Genomic DNA, 18,691 nt, shown 5'->3' with positions numbered 1-18,691 from the left:
ATGGAGCTAAATGAGAATGTTAAGGAATTCACAAGAATAGCGTAGTCCATTCAGCCCTTCCAACCTAGTCTACGATTTCATTATGGTAAAAAAAATGACTGCAGATGCTGAAAACCAAATATTGGATTAGTGGTGCTGGAAGAGCACAGCAGTTCAGGCAGCATCCAACGAGCAGCGAAATCAACGTTTCGGGCAAAAGCCCTTCATCAGGAAGGGCTTTTGCCCGAAACGTTGATTTCGCTGCTCGTTGGATGCTGCCTGAACTGCTGTGCTCTTCCAGCACCACTAATCCAGTATACGATTTCATTATATCATGACTAATCTGCAACTTAACTCCATCATCCACATGGTTGTATTTTAACACAGGAATCACAGACAGGATGTCACAATGTCAGGTCATGAAACTCGGATAGGAAAATTGAGAGCATCTCTCAAATAAGCAATTCATCAAACCTAACATTGATGTGGAAGACAAAAAAAAACCTGATGCAATAAGGATACTTCAATCACTTTAATACCGAAAATAGCAAATTCTAACCTGTTTAATTGGTATTCTGAAGTAAACTGTACAACATTTGTATAGTGAATTAATGAAAGAAGCCATTGTTGGCTGTTCAATAGCAGAAGTTTAAGGCAGAAGATGCTGGAGCCATCAAACAAGATGTCCGCTGCTCCCTTGGTGTGTGTTTCTACTCATAGGGATCCCTATCTCTGAACCAGGAGGCCCACCTGCTTCAGAGGTGAGAGATTAGAAAATCTTATAACACAGGAATCGTTACGCACAGAAAAAGCACAATTCGTCTCATTCGTTGTCACATGATACAATAATAACGGGAGTTGTTGCCTAATAACAGCAAACAATCTCTAACAATCAGTATAAACACACAAACCATGAGAAAACTCTCGCAGTGAAGCTTTTTGGGAAACTGTAGGCCCAAAATCACCTGCTCCTCAAGCAAACTGCACTTACATAGAAAAAAACAGAAAAAATACAGCGCAGTACAGGCCCTTTGGCCCTCGATGTTGCGCCGATCCAAGCCCACCTAACCTACACTAGCCCACTATCCTCCATATGCCTATCCAATGCCCGTTTAAATGCCCATAAAGAGGGAGAGTCCACCACTGCTACTGACAGGGCATTCCATGAACTCACAACTCACTGAGTAAAGAATCTACCCCTAACATCTGTCCTATACCTACCACCCCTTAATTTAAAGCTATGGCCCCTTGTAATAGCTGACTCCATACGTGGAAAAAGGTTCTCATGGTCAACCCTATTAAAACCCCTAATCATCTTGTACACCTCTATCAAACCTCCCCTAAACCTTCTTTTCTCCAATGAAAACAACCCCAAGTGCCTCAGCCTTTCCTCATACGATCTTCCTACCATATCAGGCAACATCCTGGTAAACCTCCTCTGCACCCGTTCCAGTGCCTCCACATCCTTCCTATAGTATGGCGACCAAAACTGCACACAATACTCCAGATGCGGCCGCACCAGAGTCTTATACAACAGCAACATGACCTCAGGACTCTGGAACTCAATTCCTCTACCAATAAAAGCCAGTACGCCATATGCCTTCTTCACCGCACTATTCACCTAGGTGGCAACTTACTCATGCTTCAAATTACACTATCACTCTGCAACCCTTAACCTTACTTCTTTGCAAGAACCTGGCTAATTGCTTCTCAAAAGTATTTAATGTTCCTTGTCCCTCTATCTATGCTTATAATCTATTACAGATTCTTAATACCCTATCAGTCAGATTAATCACTGGCTTTCCACTCTGCATACCTCAATACTCTACAGGGTACAGAGGCTTCCCTTGATTTAACTGCTATGCTGCATCACTTTATGGTGAGTCTCCAACAATTTGTAATGAACTGCAACTCAATAGATGTATCGACTTACCTACAAAACTCTGTTTCTTACTTTCCCAAAGTGGGGCTGCTCGGACACCATTTGCCACCAAAGCAAAGAAGGCCTTTTTCACCTGAAGAATCAAAGAGCCTGTTAAAACCTTGAGAGAGGCATAGCAAGCAGCCAATCTGGCTGAACTTGACTCCCTTCTATATAGTTCACCAAAATTAATCCAGGTAGGCTGCACTGTACCTAAAGTTCACAAGAGAGAAAAATGCAGTTATAGAGTCAGAATCATAGAGTTGTACAGCCTGGAAATAGACCCTTCGGCCCAACTCATCCATGCTAACCAGATATCTTAATCTAGTCCCATTTGCCAGCATTTAGCCTATATCCTTCTAAACCTTTCCCATCCATGTACCTGTCCAAATGTCTTAAATGTTGTAATTGTACCAGCCTTCACCACTTCCTCTGACAGCTCATTCCATTCATTCACCACCCTACGCATGAACATGTTGTCCTTTAGGTTCCTTTTAAATCTTTTTCCTTTCACCTTAAACCAATGCCCTCTAGTTCTGGACTCCCTAAGCCTGGGGAAAAGATCTTGGCTATTCACCCAATCAATGCCCCTCATGATTTTATAAACCTCAAAATGGCCATCCCTCAGCCTCCGACATTCCAGGAAAAACATTTCCAACCTATTCAGCCTCTCCCTACAGCTCACATCCTGAAACCTGGCAATATTCTTGCAACTCTTTACTGAACACTTTCAAGTTCAACATCTTTCTTACAGCAAGGAGACCAGAATTGAATGCAGTATTCCAAAAGTGGCCTCACCAATGTTGTGTACAACTGCAACATGGCCTCCCAACTCCTATACTCAGTGCACTGACCAATAACAGAATTAATTTTCAAAAAATTTAAATAAAGGTGCATTCTTTGAACTTAAAGGATAGAGATGAGGGCCATATCAGATGGGCGTGTGAGAGTGAGCGAGCAAAGTTTTTAATGAGGTCTAAGGCAAATGTGAAGATGTGTGCGCAATTGCACAGATCAAAACTTCAGAAATGTCTTGGTAAATGGAGGGCCAGAGTTAGTCATGGATTTGAAAATGAAGCTCTAAGTGAATTAGGAGAATGCAATTTCCAGAACTAGACACAAAGAAGCAGAGTTGGGAGGGACAAGGGGAATTGGGTGGAGTGTGAGACATGCAAGTGGTCAAAGATAGCCTTATCTGTGACTAACATGATGGAAGTAGAGCGGCCAAATGAGATAGCAAATTCAAGGATTAGCTTTGGATATGGGTAGACTCAAACGTAAGATATAGGAGTCGGAACAAACCTTATGGCTTGTTGAGTTTGCTCTACCGTTCAAGATACCATAGCTAATGGTATCAAACCCCACTCTCCTGAGATATCATAGATCTATCACAGTCTTGAACGCATTCCAAGTAGGGGAAGGGGAAGTGATATGGGAAAGACAAAGATTAAGGAAAAAAATGAAGAGAAAAGCATGATGAATTCAACTTAATTTTTATGTTTCTTTTTTATATTATTCATCACACCTCATTGAGGATCCCATACGACCATAAGACACAAGAACAAAAATTAGGCCATTTAGCCCATCGAGGCTGCTCCACCATTCAATCATGGCTGATAAGTTTCTCAAACCCATTCTCACGCTTTCTCCACGTAACTGTTGATCCCCTTGATACTCGAGAACCTATCTATCTCAGTCTTAAATATACTCAATAACCTGGCCTCCACAGCCTTCTGTGGCAATGAATACTCTAAGCCATTGAGTCTCAGTCTCTCCTATCTTCTTGACTGTTGCTTTTTTGACTGCAAAGCATCAAATTCTCCAATTCACCATCCAAGCTATTCAATTCACAATAACTGCTCCCCTCTATGGACTTTCCAAAATCTAGAGGAGAAAGCAAAATAAACCTAATCTCTCTTCCGAAGCAGTTCCGAATACTGGATTCTCTCTTCACAGATACTCCAGTGTTTCCTGGTTTATTTGTCAAAATCTTTACTGGCTTTTCAAATCAGTTAATGATGGTAATGTAACTATTCACTTTATTTGTACCAATTTCAAGGTGCTTTGTCAGTATTGTTACCTAGTTGCATTCTCCAGCCCAGTCCTTTGGGATAGTTTCCATTATTTTATCTTGGATGTTACAGTTACTTGTGGCCAGTTTGTCAACTGAATAGTATTTTCAGTCTCGACACTTTTGATCTACCAGCGTCCTTTGATTCTTTCATAAGGAAAGTCAGTATCCCACAGATTTCTTTGCTCCTTCTCTTAACGCATGAATACATGGTACTTCTTTTCAGGGGAAATCTACATTCACTCCCTTACACTACTGTGCTTAGTTCCTCTGCCACACTGATTTCAAACTTTTTTTTTGTATTGTTCAATAATTCAACAGCAAGTTAGTAACATCCTTACTAGAAAACATTAATACCTCAGCTATTGGCTGAGCTTATTTGGTAATGTATCACACTGGGGGTCAGAAGGTGGAGAGTGGAACTGTATATCTGGACCAGAGCAGGAGGCAATGGCCTAATGGTATTGATGCTGGTCTGTTAGCTCAGAGACCCGGATGATATTCGGGGGACCTGGGATCAAATCCCACCATGGCAGATCTTGTAATTTGATTTCAATAAAAATTTGGAACTAAGAGTTTGATGATGACTGTGAAACCATTGTCGATGGTTGGTCATTATGCATCTGGTTTGCTAACGTCCTTTAGGAACATCCTTACCTAGTCAGGTATATGTAACTCCAGACCCACAGTAATGTGGCTGACTCTTAACTGCCTTCTGGGCAATTAGGGATGGACAATACATGCTGCCAGTGCCTGACATGACCATGTCCCATGAAAAATATAATAAAGAAATGCCACACTACTCAGAAATTTTCTTCAATACGGGCCTTCTCTTATTCCGATGTTCTTTTGTAAATTCAGGTTTTTCCATCTGACCTGTCCATTCAGATTTCAGAGAAACATCCAGTACAACCAGAACATTAACGAACATCAACCAAAACTCTTCTAAAGGATGAAGCATTTCTTGCTGAAATGTACTGTGTTCCAGCATACTTCATGAACAATTTTGCAAACTATTCCTTTGTAAGGAACACAACGGACCAGAAGCTGCCAATCTCAGTATGAAGGAAAAAAATCCCACCAACCCACAGCTTTGCAAACCACACTTAAAAATATGGTAACTTGATCAACGTTGCATGTTAGTTTACTGCCATTTTAAGTTCTTTTACCAAAGAGAAGTTTCTCTTCATTCTCCCTCTGTCTGGTGTGAGCAAAGTCCCAAGTTTCTCTAAGCTGAAGGCCTAATGTTTTTCCAGCCTGATCTTAGCACTTCTTGAGTTCTGGCCTCTTGTACATCTGTTTTTCACTGTTCCACCACTGATGCCCATACTGCTCACTTTCAAAAGCTCGGGAATGGCCTCCCTAAACTACTTCATCCCTCTCTACTCCATTAAGATACTCTACCTCTTCTAGAACTACCTATTAGTTCTACCTCTGTTGACAAGCTCTTAATTGCCTGTCCTAAAATATCCTTTGTTCATTCACGGGATGAGGGTGTTTCTGGCTAAGCAGCATTTATTGCTCATCCCTAATTGCCCAGAAGGCAGTCAAGAATCACCATACTGAAGTGGTCTGGGAGTCACATGTAGGCCAGATCAGGTAAGGGAAGGATGGCAGTTTCCTTCATTAAATGTCATTAATGAACCAGATAGGTTGTTCAAACAATCGACAATGGGATTCATGGTCATCATTAGATTCTTAATTCCAAATTTTTTTCTATTTTTATTGAATTCAAATTCCACCATCCGCTGTGGCAGGATTTGAACTCGGGTCCCCAGAACATTATCTGGCCCTCTGGATTAACAGTCCAGCGATAATGCCATTAGGCCATTGACTCCCAAATGTGTCCGTCAAATCTTTTCTGACAACACTCCTGTAAGGTGCCTTGCGAAGTTTCACTATTTTAAGAGTACTATATAAATGTCAGTTATACAGTCATACAGATGTACAGCACAAAAACACACTCTTTGGTCCAATTCATCCATGCTGACCAGATATCCCAACCCAATCTAGTCCCACCTGCCAGCACCCAGCGCATATCTCTCCATACCTTTCCTATTCATATACCCATCCAAATGTCTTTTAAATGTTGCAATCGTACTAGCCTCCACCACTTCCTCTGGCAGCTCATTCCATACACGTACCACCATCTGCGTGAAAAAGTTGCTGCTTAGGTCTCTTTTATATATTTCCCCTCTCACCATAAACCTATGCCCTCTAGGTCTGGACTCCCCAGTCCAGGGAAGAGACTTTTTCTATTTATCCTATCCATGCCCCTCATGATTTTATATACCTCTATAAGGTCATCCCACAGCTTCTGACACTCCAGGGAAAACAGCCCTAGCCTATTCAACTTCTCCCGAAAGCTTAAATCCTCCAACCCTGGCAACATCCTTGTAAATCTTTTCTGAACACTTTCAAGTTTCACAACATCCTTCCAATAGGAAGGAGACGAGAATATTCCGAAAGTAGCCTAACCAATGTCTTCTAAGCCGCAATATGACGTCCCAACTCCTGTACTCAATACTCTGACCAATAAAGGAAAGCATACCAAAAGCCGCCTTCTCTATTGTATCTATCTGTGACTCCACTTTCAAGAAGCTATGAACCTGCAGTCCAAGGTCTCTTTGGTCAGCAACACTCCCTAGGACCTTACCATTAAGTGTATAAGTCCTGCTAAGATTTGCTTTCCCAAAATGCAGCACCTCACATTTATCTAAATTGGCCCATCTGATCAAGATCATGTTGTAATCGGACATAACCTTCTTCATTGTCCACTACACCTCCAATTTTGGTGTAACCTGCAAACTTAATAACTGTACCTCTTATGCTCACATCCAAATCATTTATATAAATGACGAAAAGTAGCAGACCCAGCACTGATCCTTGTGGCACTCCACTGGTCATAGGCCTCCAGTCTGAAAAAGATCCCTCCACCACCACCCTCTGTTGTTGTTGTTGTTGTTAAGCACTCTCCTTTGACAGCTTGCTTAATCACCACCCAGGAAAACCACCAAACAGCAAATTGCAGATATAAACTACAACCCAAGCCTCTGTGTACTTAGGATTATTACAGTACCAGCTCCAGGTGACACATCAGGAAACACTTCAAAACATAATCAACAGTAATAACATAATGAATATGATTTATAGCTGCCCAGATCCTCACAATGAGATAAAAGACTTAAATAAACACAGAATCTTACTTGCAATGAAGTGTCAAATACAACAAGCTTAGAGCTGGTGGGGACGATGTCATAGCACTTGTGGGATTTCATAAACCTCATATAAATATCACTGTCAGATTCTTCAGCTGTTAAAGAAAGAGAAAGAGAGGTTACAGTGTGGAAAGGACATTCCTTCAGCATCTGAACTGCATGAAAGGCTGAATTATGAACCAAAATAACCATCAACCCACATCACCAATAACCTAGACTATCATTGTTGCAAAATACAATTGGTTCAAAACAAATGCTTTCCCTACCCACTGCAGAGATACGTGAAGATGTTGCAGCAATGTATGTCTGAGCAGACTGAACTAAAAAGACAGAACTTACTCCAAAAAGCCAACAGGTACCAATATCTCACTCCAACCCTCCCAATGTGCATCAGGAGACACTTGACTCAAGGACAGAGTGGAGTGAGAGATGTGGAGGAAGATCCATCCCAGGACATGTCACAGTATCGACATCAATAGTAACAGACTGCTCAGGTTTCCCTTCTAACTCAGTCAAGGTCACAGAGTTTAACAGCTGCTCTCCTTTGCGTGCACAAAGCAGTTTTAGACATAGTAACCTCCTGACTTCCACAACCACAAAGCAGATATGACGGATGACAAAGCAGAATACTGTCGATTAGATGTCAGGAGAGGGTCTACTTTTCATTCTGGTATTACACACTATCTTTCAGCCAAGATGTTAAACCAAGGCACCTCCTGCCCTTCTCAGGTGGATACAGATTCCCATGGCACCACTGTGAAGAGGAGCAGAGGATTTTTCTGCAACGCCTCATCCCTCAACCAAATAAACTATTTGTCAATCACAAAAAACAGGTTCTCTCATGATTGTTACATGGCTGCACAAAGATTAACTGGTGTTTCACATTACAGCAGTGACTACACTACTGGCTGTCAAGTGCTTTGAGTCATCCTGGGATTGTGAAGGGCTCCATAGGAATGCAACACATTTTTAAAAAAACATTGCTCTCTCAGTCAACATGGAACAGGTGACCTGGTTGTCAGCATCATTGTGGTTTGTGGGCTCATGCTGTGCATAATTTGTCTATCACATTTTTTCCTTGGAACAGTGAAGTGATGTGGTACATGCTCAGGTTGCGAAAGTCAGAGATGCTCATGGTTTCAGAAAAGACTCCAAAACATTGTCACTTTTTTTCTGTATATCACAAAGGTTTATTGACATGATATTATGAGTGGATAGTCTTTAAAATGATTGGCACTTTTGGGAAATGCAGTGAGTTGTCTAAAACTCCCTGACAGCACATCACACAGAAGACTGAATTAATTTAACAGATTTGAAATTAAAGGCAAGGTAGCAAATTGGATTAAAGATGAGTAGAATGGAAGAGAATGACCAGAACATGAAATGTCAGCTCCTCAGAGTAAACAGGAGACTAGAGATTCCACTAGTTCTGTTCTGAAGCCATTACTATTCACTGTCTGTGTATCTAAATCAGAGCAAATGTATACAGACCAGTGCTAGAACAGTGGAGGCAATTTGGGGTTTTCAGAATCCTAACTGACATGAGGAACTCAAACACAGAAAAACTTGCTTTGATTAGAATGGAAAGGAAATTGAGTCGTCACTTAATTGAGATATGAGAGTTTAGGTGGGGATGGATATTAAAAACAGACTTTCTGATGTTTGAAAGATCCAAAACAATTAGACTTTGATATGACATCAACCTAACAGATTTATGATAGTGAACAGGAGAACCATGTTTACAAAGAGGCACCTAAAATGATCAAAGCAGAGATGACCCCAACACATATACAGTGGTTAAAGAGAAGAGGAACAGGAAATATAGGGCCAGACGAAGAATCCAAAATTAATGCAACTGCTCATCCGTGCGATGAACACTACACATTGGGGTTTGTTCTCAATGTAATTCTATGTTACTTTATTTTTGTCATGTCAGTCTATTTTTGTAAATAAAGTGATGAGTCAGGTGTGACTCATGTTAAAAATGAGAAAGATCCCCATGTAATTCTAAATCTGGGGTAAGATGGTTGTTCTTCATAAAAAAAATGACACAATAATTGATCTCAATGTGGGGAACAACGAGGGAAGGTTTTCTTTTATAAATTACATTAACTGCTACCTTTCCACAGCTGAATTTGAGTGGAGTTTTGTACAAAATCACTTAAAAGCAAATATCTTTTCTGGAGATGGTTTCAAGGTTTGGAAATCAAAAAATAATAAAAGGGATCATTATGTAAACCAACTGGAGACCACATTATGTACACCACATGTGGATGGAGTCCAAAAGTTGTGGATATAACATTGCCCCTGAAGCCTACTGTGGTGAGCACTCATAGCCCCAGTTGCATAAAATCTTAGTAGTAGGTTACCTTAGAGCCAGATTACAGCTAAATGAGGTCAAGCAGAATTCTGAGATGTGCCTCAATAAAAGGAATGATGGATTGCACCAACAGCACATAATGACTGGACCACTTGGATGAAACATCAGATAGCAGTCAAGTATCTATGAAACCTTAATCTAGCACGAGTCAGCATCGTCAGGAGATTCAGTGGTGAAACAGCAGTCACATATTTAAATACAACTACTTTACAGCAACTTCCAATATTTTATGACGTCGAGGTGCTGACGCTGGACTGGGGGACAAAGTCAGAAGTCACACGACACCAGGTTATAGTGCAGTGCACCTGATAAAGGGGCTCAATTCCGAAAGCGTCTGAAATTTCAAATAAACCTGTTGGACTGTAACCTGGTGTCCTGTGACTTCTGACTTTGTGCAACATTTTAGGAAGAGGAGATAATAAACATGCTGTTGAGAAATCACAAATTTGATCAATTTCTGCCAAAGAAGACCTCTGAAGCTTTACTTTCGACGAATTCAGGGGACCAACGGCTGAACGAAAAGTAAGTTACTGGAGTACATTTCCATAACATACTAATCTCTTTGGGTAGTTCTTTCAATCTGATGTGGCTACTTCGTGCTAAGCTCCTCTGTCGATTCTAAGCACAGGATCCAAATAAACCAAGTCACTTCATATTTGGTCCTCTAGCACTGAAATATTGATTACACTTAATGCAGCATTCAGAAATGGGGAGCAAGTGGATAATATAATTGATTGACAGAGTGTCTCACTACCATCTCATCTCCTGAGAAAAGCACATTTTTGGAATCAATCACTGCCCTTCAGTTACAGTCAGGCATTTCCTTTCATATCTTCCCCCCAACTTGGATCGATACTGCTGAATGAACAATTTATTCATTTTCATTTATTCATGTAAACATTTTTAAACCAGACACCATTTTTAATCCATTGTGCCCACAGATTTCCAGAACAAAACGTACTGGCATTCCAGCTGAAGGTTTCTCAAGATGGAACAGTGATAAAAGTGAATTTGAAGACAGAATAAATGGCACATTAAATGTCAGAAAATACTTGTGAATGCAAAGGATGAAAATATAAATCTTAAAACACCGTATATAGCATCTGCTTGAAGTTGACTTTTGTTATTTAATCCTAAATTAATATTCACTTCACACACACACACACAAAACCACATTTCCAATGAAGAAGTGAAATTAATCCCTATTCAAAAGCTAACCTTTATGTTAAGTTAACCTTGCCTAACCATTTTCGGCCTTATAATTTCAAATCAAACATGACTAATTTTAGTTTCAAAAACATTTTTTTTTTAAAATCACAGAGAATAGGTTTGGCACTAACCCGACCTTCACACAACAAAATAGGTTTCGTGCTTTGGAATGACATAGCACTTTTTAATAAATGTTTGCCTGCAATGCCCACCTCTGGGGATTGACTCAGAGCTAATGATTGCCTTAGCATTTTGCAAAGTCCGTGCTGTGTTATTTCTTAAGTTTACATTCTTTTAAACATACAGCCTTATAAAAGCAGCAGTTTCATCGAATACCTTACTGTTTAATCATTTTCTTTCATTTCACAACTTCAGAGGAAAATGAAAAAGGCCCCGTCTGAGCAAACTACACAATTAGCCTTCTTACCCATTATTCGTTAGACTTTACATAATCACATCCTTTCCTTCCAATTAAAATTCACAGTTCTTACTCAAACATCGCAACAGGGCTAACAACAGGATACAGTAGTGGCCAACAGGACATTGCAATACAAAGTCAAACAGATGAACGAAACAGATGAACCCTTTTGATGTTCAGCAAGCATATTTCTACAGATCTGTACATTAACTAGAAACCTCAAGGAATTTGGGAAATTATACCTCAGACTGCATTAAAAGAGTACTCCAAGAGTCACATTCTGCAAATGGTGTTTACATACGTGAATGGACAGGGGACATATTGATCGATATTAAGAGGATTGGGAGAGGGACAGGAAGAAGAGATGAAGAAACACATGAAGCATGATCAGGACTAAAGGTCACAAATTCGTAGTAAATCACTCTCCCAGGATGCCAACGCACTTTTCATACCAAATATCGGTCAGCCATGTTCACACGTGCATATTGCTGAAGTAACAGATATTTGGAGTTTGAGCCAACAATGTTTATAACAGAGATATACTCTTCCCAGCCAACATATCGTGGAGATAGGACAAAGATGTGGAACGAAAGTGTTAAGCTAAGACATTAATGGAGAGAGTATGAAAACAGGACAGTGGAGTGGTCAACAACAGGGTGATGTCGACAGGGAAGCTGAGGGAAGAGTGCTTTCTGAGGGGGAGGAGAGGAGTTTGACAGAGTGCAATGGGGAGGGCATGATACGGGGAGGGGAGGGAGTGTACTGCAGGGAGATGGAGAGAGCGCGCAGCGTGGTTGGCGGGGGGGGGGGGGGGGGGGGAGAGAAGAGTCAGGAGAGCGCACAGTGGGGGAGTGGGGGGATGGGGAGTCCATGCGGCAGGGGAGACGGGGAGTGGGTGTGGGGTGGACAGGGACAGAATGTGATGCGAGTGAGGACAGAGTGTGTGTTGGGGGGAGGGGGAAGCGTGTTGGAGGGAAGAGAGTTGAGAAACGAGGGAAAATGTGTTGGGGGGGGAAAGAGTGTGGGGGGGGAAAAGAGTGTGGAGGGGGGGGAAAAGAGTGTGTTGAGAGAGGGGGGGGGGAAGTGTGTGTTGGGGGAGGGGGGGAGGAGTGTGTTTGGGGGGAAATGTGTTTTGAGGGACAGGGGAGTGTGTTTTTGGGGGGGGGAGGGGAGTGTGTTTTGGGGGGGGGGGGGGAGTGTGTTTTGGGGGGGGGGGGGAGTGTGTTTTGGGGGGGGGGGGGGGGGAGTGTGTTGGGGGGAAGAGTGTGTTGGAGAAGTGTGTTGAGGGGGGGAAAAGAGTGTGTTAAGGGAGAATGTTTTGAAGGAGGGGAAGTGATGGGGGTGATAGTAATTGGGGGATAGAGACAGGAATGGAAATGGGAAGAATTAAAAGAGGAAAATGAAAAAGAACAAAAGAGAGTGAGAGGAGAAGCTTTAAATAACTCTGATCTGCGGGGCGAATACTCAGATGCAACGCCAAGTGTCCAAGCTGCCCTGTGAACTGATCCCACTTGCCCCTGGGCCAGGCTGGCAGTTGCCTGTTGGGGGGAGGAGGAATCTCACCTTCATCCTCTAGCTCCAGCTTCTCCAGCATACCTTCCACCGAGCCTTGTACCTGCGGGAGGAGGGACAGCAACAGCAGGGAGGGGAAGGGGAGGGGGGGGAAGGAAAGCAGAAACAAGAGAGATGGTTACAATATATGATTTGTATGTTGATGTGTGCGGAATGTGTCCGACCAGCGCAAATCCTCCCTCCTCCCCCGAGGCCCTCCCTCCACTCCACTGTCGGCGATCGATTCCTTCAGTCTGAGAGCAGACTTAGCAACGGAATAAACCACCCACCACGCTCAGGAGGTGGGGGGGGGGAAACCTTGTGGAGAATATTTTCCTTCTTTATAGAGCAACTGCTTTACAACTAATATAATTATGTGACAATTATTCCTGATTCTTTTAGTTAGTTGTTGTTTACCGCTTTCGTAGATTGACCCTTTTGGAAGAAAATAAGAATAAATGTTGTTTAATTCCCCCCCCCCCCCGTCCACATACGACGCCGACATTGGAACAGTCCGATTTGCTGCAGTCAGAATGTGAGAAACTTTACCTGGAGCTGGCTCCTTAGGATTGAGATACATTGCATTACTTAACATTGCACACTGTGCTAAATATATTGCATGTTGCATTAAATAAAATGTACAATACATTAGCATTTTTAATTATATTGCACACATTATACACTGCATTAAATACATTGCACCAAAATATATTGCAACTTTTTTTCACTAAGAGTGCTGAGAATATGAAACTCACCACGCAGAGTGGTGAAGGGAGTAGTAACTAGATAACCACACCAGGGAGAAACTATGCAGTGTTGAATGTGGATTAGGAAAGATTAAGGGATGTTGTTAGCCAGCCCAATATTTATTGCCCCTCCGAAGTTGTCCTTCTGGGAGGTGCTGGTGATTTGTTTGAATTGTTGCAGTCCATATGGTGTAGGAACATCCATGGTGCTGTTAGGAAGGAAGTTCCAGCATATTGGGTTAGCACTGCTGCCTCACAGTGCCAGGGACCTGATTCAATTGCAGCCTCAGGCGACTTTCTATGTGGAGTTTGCACACTCTTCCAGTGTCTGCCTGGGTTTCCTCCAGGTCTTCCAGTTTCCTCCCACTGTACAAAGATGTGCACGTTTGGTGAATTGGCCAAGCTAAATTGCCCATAATGATCACGGATGTGTAGGTGAGATGCAATAGTCAGTGGTAAATGTAGAGTAATAGGGTAGGAGAATGGGTCTGGGTGGGTTCACTTCAGAGGTTGGTACGGACTTGTTGGGCCAAAGGGCCTGTTTCCACACTGTAGGGATTCTATGATATTGATTCATCCACAAAGGAAAAAAATGGTGATATATTTCCATGGCTTGAAGGGGAACTTGCATTTTTTGGTGCTTGCATACATCAGCTACCCTTGGTATGGATTTGGAAGTTGCTGTTGAAGGAGCCTTAGTGAGTTCTTGCAGTGTAACCTGCAAACATTGCTGCCATGATGAATGGAGTCAATATTTATCATTAATGTTTAGGATGGAAGGGGTCCTAAACAAGAGGTCTGCTTTGTATGGGTTAGTATGGAGATTCATGAGTGTTGTTGAACCTGCACTCTCCAAAACAAGTGGGAAATATTCCGTCATGTTCCTGACTTATGCCTTGTAGATGGTGGATAACTCTGGGAATCAGGAGGTGGATTATTTGCCACAGAGTTCCTAACCTTATAACTTCCTCTTGTAACTATATTATTAATATGGCTATTCCAATTCAGTTTCTGGTTAATGGCAAAACCTAGAATATTGATAGTTGGGGATTCAATGTTAATGCCGTTGAATATCAATAAAATAAGGTTAGATTCTCTCTTGTTGAAGATGGACATTTCTTGGCACTTGTGTGGCACAGATACTATTTGCCACTCCTGAACTCAAACCTGAGTATTGTCTATATCCTGCTACATGTGGAGACAAATACTCCGTATCAGAGAAGCCACGGATAGCCCATAAAAAATGACATGGACGGCTTTGATAGAATTGCCTGTTTCTCTGTCAATTGCCAAACCTCATCGCAATATTGTATCATGCATCAAGTACATTTTATACTGCCTCAGACATAATAACATACTGCATTAAATATGTTGTACATTTCATTTTTTAAAATTGCACAGTACACTAAGTACATGCATATAAACAATGCATTAGATGACAGAAATATAAAAGGGGTTGGTTAGCTCAGATGCTTCATGATGTGGAGTGATGCCAGCAATGTGGGTTCAATTCCTGCACCAGCTGAAGGTATCATGTGGGACTTCTTAACTTCTCCCTCACTTGAGGTGTCGTGACCCTCAGGTTAAACTATCAGTTATCTCTCTTTAGTGAGATTGTTTGGCAACTTTACCTATTTTTAAATTCAAAGGCACTTCAATAGTGTTAGTTTGTGTATTATCTACCTGAACACCAGGACCATAGATACCAAAAAGAAAATTAACAACATTATCACTTCTATGATCAGACACAGTAATAGTCAAATAACAGGCAATTTTTGCTTGGCACCCATCTCTAGTTCACATTCCCTCCAAACATTGTAATCCAGCTATAAAACAATGGAATTACATTGTGGTCCTATGCAAACAGTGTAATCTATAAACATAGTCATACTAAATCTCAGAGATTATAATTTTATTCATCGTATTGAATATCAAGCCTGTTATATACATTTCAAAGCATTAGCAATGCATTATCTCCAAAAGCAGCTTTTTTCAGTGAACTCTCCCACACACATACATCATCATACATCTCACTAACTCAGTACTTCAAAGCAGCATATCTGCAGTTTCAACATACTTAAACAAATTCTGTATAGTTAAGGAGGATTGCATTTTCAAGCTACAGGGTAGAACCACCAAAATGGAGGACAGATACTTCCAACTTCCTACACAGCCACAAGCACTGACAGCAATATAGTGACATTCATATACTCTAACTCCAAATGGTCTCTTAAGTAACCATTCTTCCACTCAAAATCCCTACCCTAAGAGCAGATAGCAGATATAGAATCATAAATTACCTCAAGTTTGAATGCTTGGTATATCATCCAGTTATTGGCAAAAGTTCAATATTTAATTACTCTGAGAAATCATGTGCAGATAAATTGGGGATAATGTTTATTATAAATAGGAATGATATAATAAAATCACAGGTGCGTTATTCAGTACTACTAGAAATGAGGACGAACACAAATAAAACTTGGATTTGACCGAATTTATGCCTGGAAGGATCAGAACAATTTCCAATCCCCACCCTCTTAGATTGACCAGCTATAACAGCACACAAACAAACCAGTAACATCAACAGGTCTGCACCTGTCCCAGGAGGATGGTTACACGATGGTAATGTTATTGCACTGTAATCCAAAGACCCAATCTTTTTCTTTGGGGACATGCACTTAAATTCCATCTTGGCAGCTGGTGGATCATTAAATTAGTTTCAATAATTAAATTATCAGATTGTCATAAAAAAAACCTACTTACTTCAATAATGCCTTTTAGGGAAGAAAATCTGCTATCCCGCAATATTGGTCTGGCCAAATGTCACTCCAAATCCACAATACAAAAATAGAAATCACTGGAGAACAATAGCAGGTCTGGATGTAGGTTCTGAGGAAGGTCACTGAACCCAAAACATTAACTCTGTTTTCTCTCCACAGATCCTGCCGGACCTGCTGAGTTTCTCCAGCAATTTCTGTTTTTGTCTCAGATTTCCAGCATCTGTAGTTATAGAGTCATAGAGATGTACAGCATGGAAACAGACCCTTCGGTCCAACCCGTCCATGCCGACCACATATCCCAACCCAATCTAATCCCAACTGCCAGCATCCGGCCCATATTCCTCCAAACCCTTCCTATTTATATACCCATCCAAATGCCTCTTAAATGTTGCAATTGTACCAGCCTCCACCACTTCCTCTGGCAGCTCATTCCATAAAAGTACCACCCTCTGTGTGAAAAGGTTGCTCCTTAGGTCTCTTTTATATCTTTCCCCTCTCACCCTAAACCTATGCCCTCTAGTTCTGAACTCCCCGACCCCAGGGAAAAGACTTTTTCTATTTACCCTATCCATGCCTCTCATACTTTTGTAAACCCCTATAAGGTCACCCCTCAGCCTCAAACGCTCCAGGGAAAACAGCCCCAGCCTGTTCAGCGTCTCCCTATAGCTCAAATCCTCCAACCCTGGCAACATCCTTGTAAACCTTTTCTGAACCCTTTCAAATTTCACAGCATCTTTCCCATATTGCACGTAATATTCCAACAGTGGCCTAACTGATGTCCTGTACAGCCGCAACATGACCTCCCAACTCCTGTACTCAATACTCTGACCAATAAAAGAAAGCATACCAAACGCCTTCTTCACTATCCTATCGACCTGAGACTCCACTTTCAAGGAGTTATGAACTTGCACTCCAAGATTTCTTTGTTCAGCAACACTCCCCAGGACCTTACCATTAAGTGTATAAGTCCTACTAAGATTTGCTTTCCCAAGATGCAGTACCTCGCATTCATCTGAATTAAACTCCATCTGCCACTTCTCAGCCCATTGGCCCATCTGGTCCAGATCCTGCTGTAATCTGAGGTAACCCTCTTCGCTGTCTACTACACCTCTAATTTTGGTGTCATCTGCAAACTTACTAACTATACTTCTTATGCTCCCATCCAAATAATTTATGTAAATGACAAAAAGCAGAGGACCCAGCACCGATCCTTGTGGCACTCCACGTGATCACAGGCCTCCAGTCTGAAAAACAACCCTCCACCACCACCCTCTGTCTTCTACCTTTGAGCCAGTTCTGTATCCAAATGGCTAGTTCTCCCTGTATTCCGTGACATCTAACCTTGCTAATCAGTCTCCCTTGGGGAACGTTGTCGAACTCCTTACTGAAGTCCAAATAGATCACATCTATCGCTCTGCCCTCATTAATCTGAGATACTGTTGTAGCAATACAGGCTGACTCAAAACTGCACTCTGAAATTGCCCAGCAAGTCACTCAACAGAAGCACAATAAGGAATGGGCAACAAGTGACAGCTTAGCAAGTTTTGACAAGATTTGTAGCTCAGGTTGATGTTCTGGATGTAAGTTTGCTTGGTGAGCCTTCCAAAATGACAGCTTTGCCAGCATTGTTCACCTGTAAAAGAATACATAATATCCTTTTGGGAAGGAAATCCATCTTCCTAACCTGGTGCACCCTCTTGTGATTCCAGACCCACAGCAATCTGTCTAACGCCTAAATTCCCACACTTTCCACATTTCACAAAAGCTCTGAAATAGGTTCAAAAGCTATTCAGTTGTAAGAAAAATTGAGAATAAACAGTGAACTTAGGCTGACCATCCTCTTTGCTCACAACAGGGGCCGGTACCAAAACTCACACAGTTGCCTTTAGACTAGGCAGGAATAGAATGATCACAGCCAGAGAATGAATCATGTGCCCAGGTACCTGTGATAGTAATGTTGGTCTGGGTTTGAGTATCTCACCAAGCTTGGAAATGTCACAACCTGAATGACTTGGAGATAAAGACTTTGTTGTTTTCCTTGTTGAACGAATAGCTGGTTTCAAATTTCATCACTTCATCTGTAACCTGATTAGTTCCTGTATTTTATTAGCAACAGTGGAACAAAGGAATAACAAGGTGTGTGGCAGGGAAGTGTATCAGGTGAAAGCCTATTATGATTGAACAAGTACAATTAGCTGAAATCCACTTTTCAATTGGAAGATCCCCAGTTTAACTACATCTCAAACTTGTGCCAATACAACAAATTACTGAATCTCCATTTTAGTGAACTTTCAAAATCCAGTAAACGCATAGTAACTGTGGTATTTTTAAAACTGGGCAACGAGTATTCATAGGATGACCAGGATTTTTTTACTGTCCACGAGTTACAACAGATACATTCTTGAATATTTACAAATA

General features: G+C 41.5%; 1 protein-coding gene across 5 annotated transcripts in view; it reads right to left on the bottom strand.

Moving 5' to 3' along the window:
* The window catches only part of prkag2a (protein kinase, AMP-activated, gamma 2 non-catalytic subunit a), a 441,088-nt gene that overhangs the window by 50,169 nt on the left and 372,228 nt on the right, over positions 1-18,691 (bottom strand). For all 5 annotated transcript variants that reach the window (XM_072576269.1, XM_072576268.1, XM_072576267.1 and 2 more), the window contains 3 exons: positions 12,760-12,811; positions 7,178-7,284; positions 1,913-1,994 (listed from right to left, as the gene is read on the bottom strand). In XM_072576269.1, coding sequence (XP_072432370.1) covers positions 1,913-1,994; positions 7,178-7,284; positions 12,760-12,811 — 241 coding nt within the window. The remainder of the gene's footprint in view (positions 1-1,912; positions 1,995-7,177; positions 7,285-12,759; positions 12,812-18,691) is intronic.

Source organism: Chiloscyllium punctatum, chromosome 8, assembly GCF_047496795.1.
Source record: "Chiloscyllium punctatum isolate Juve2018m chromosome 8, sChiPun1.3, whole genome shotgun sequence".
Lineage (NCBI taxonomy): Eukaryota > Metazoa > Chordata > Chondrichthyes > Orectolobiformes > Hemiscylliidae > Chiloscyllium > Chiloscyllium punctatum.
The sequence above is the reverse complement of the archived record's forward strand: the minus strand, read 5'-3'. Positions and strand labels throughout refer to the sequence as shown.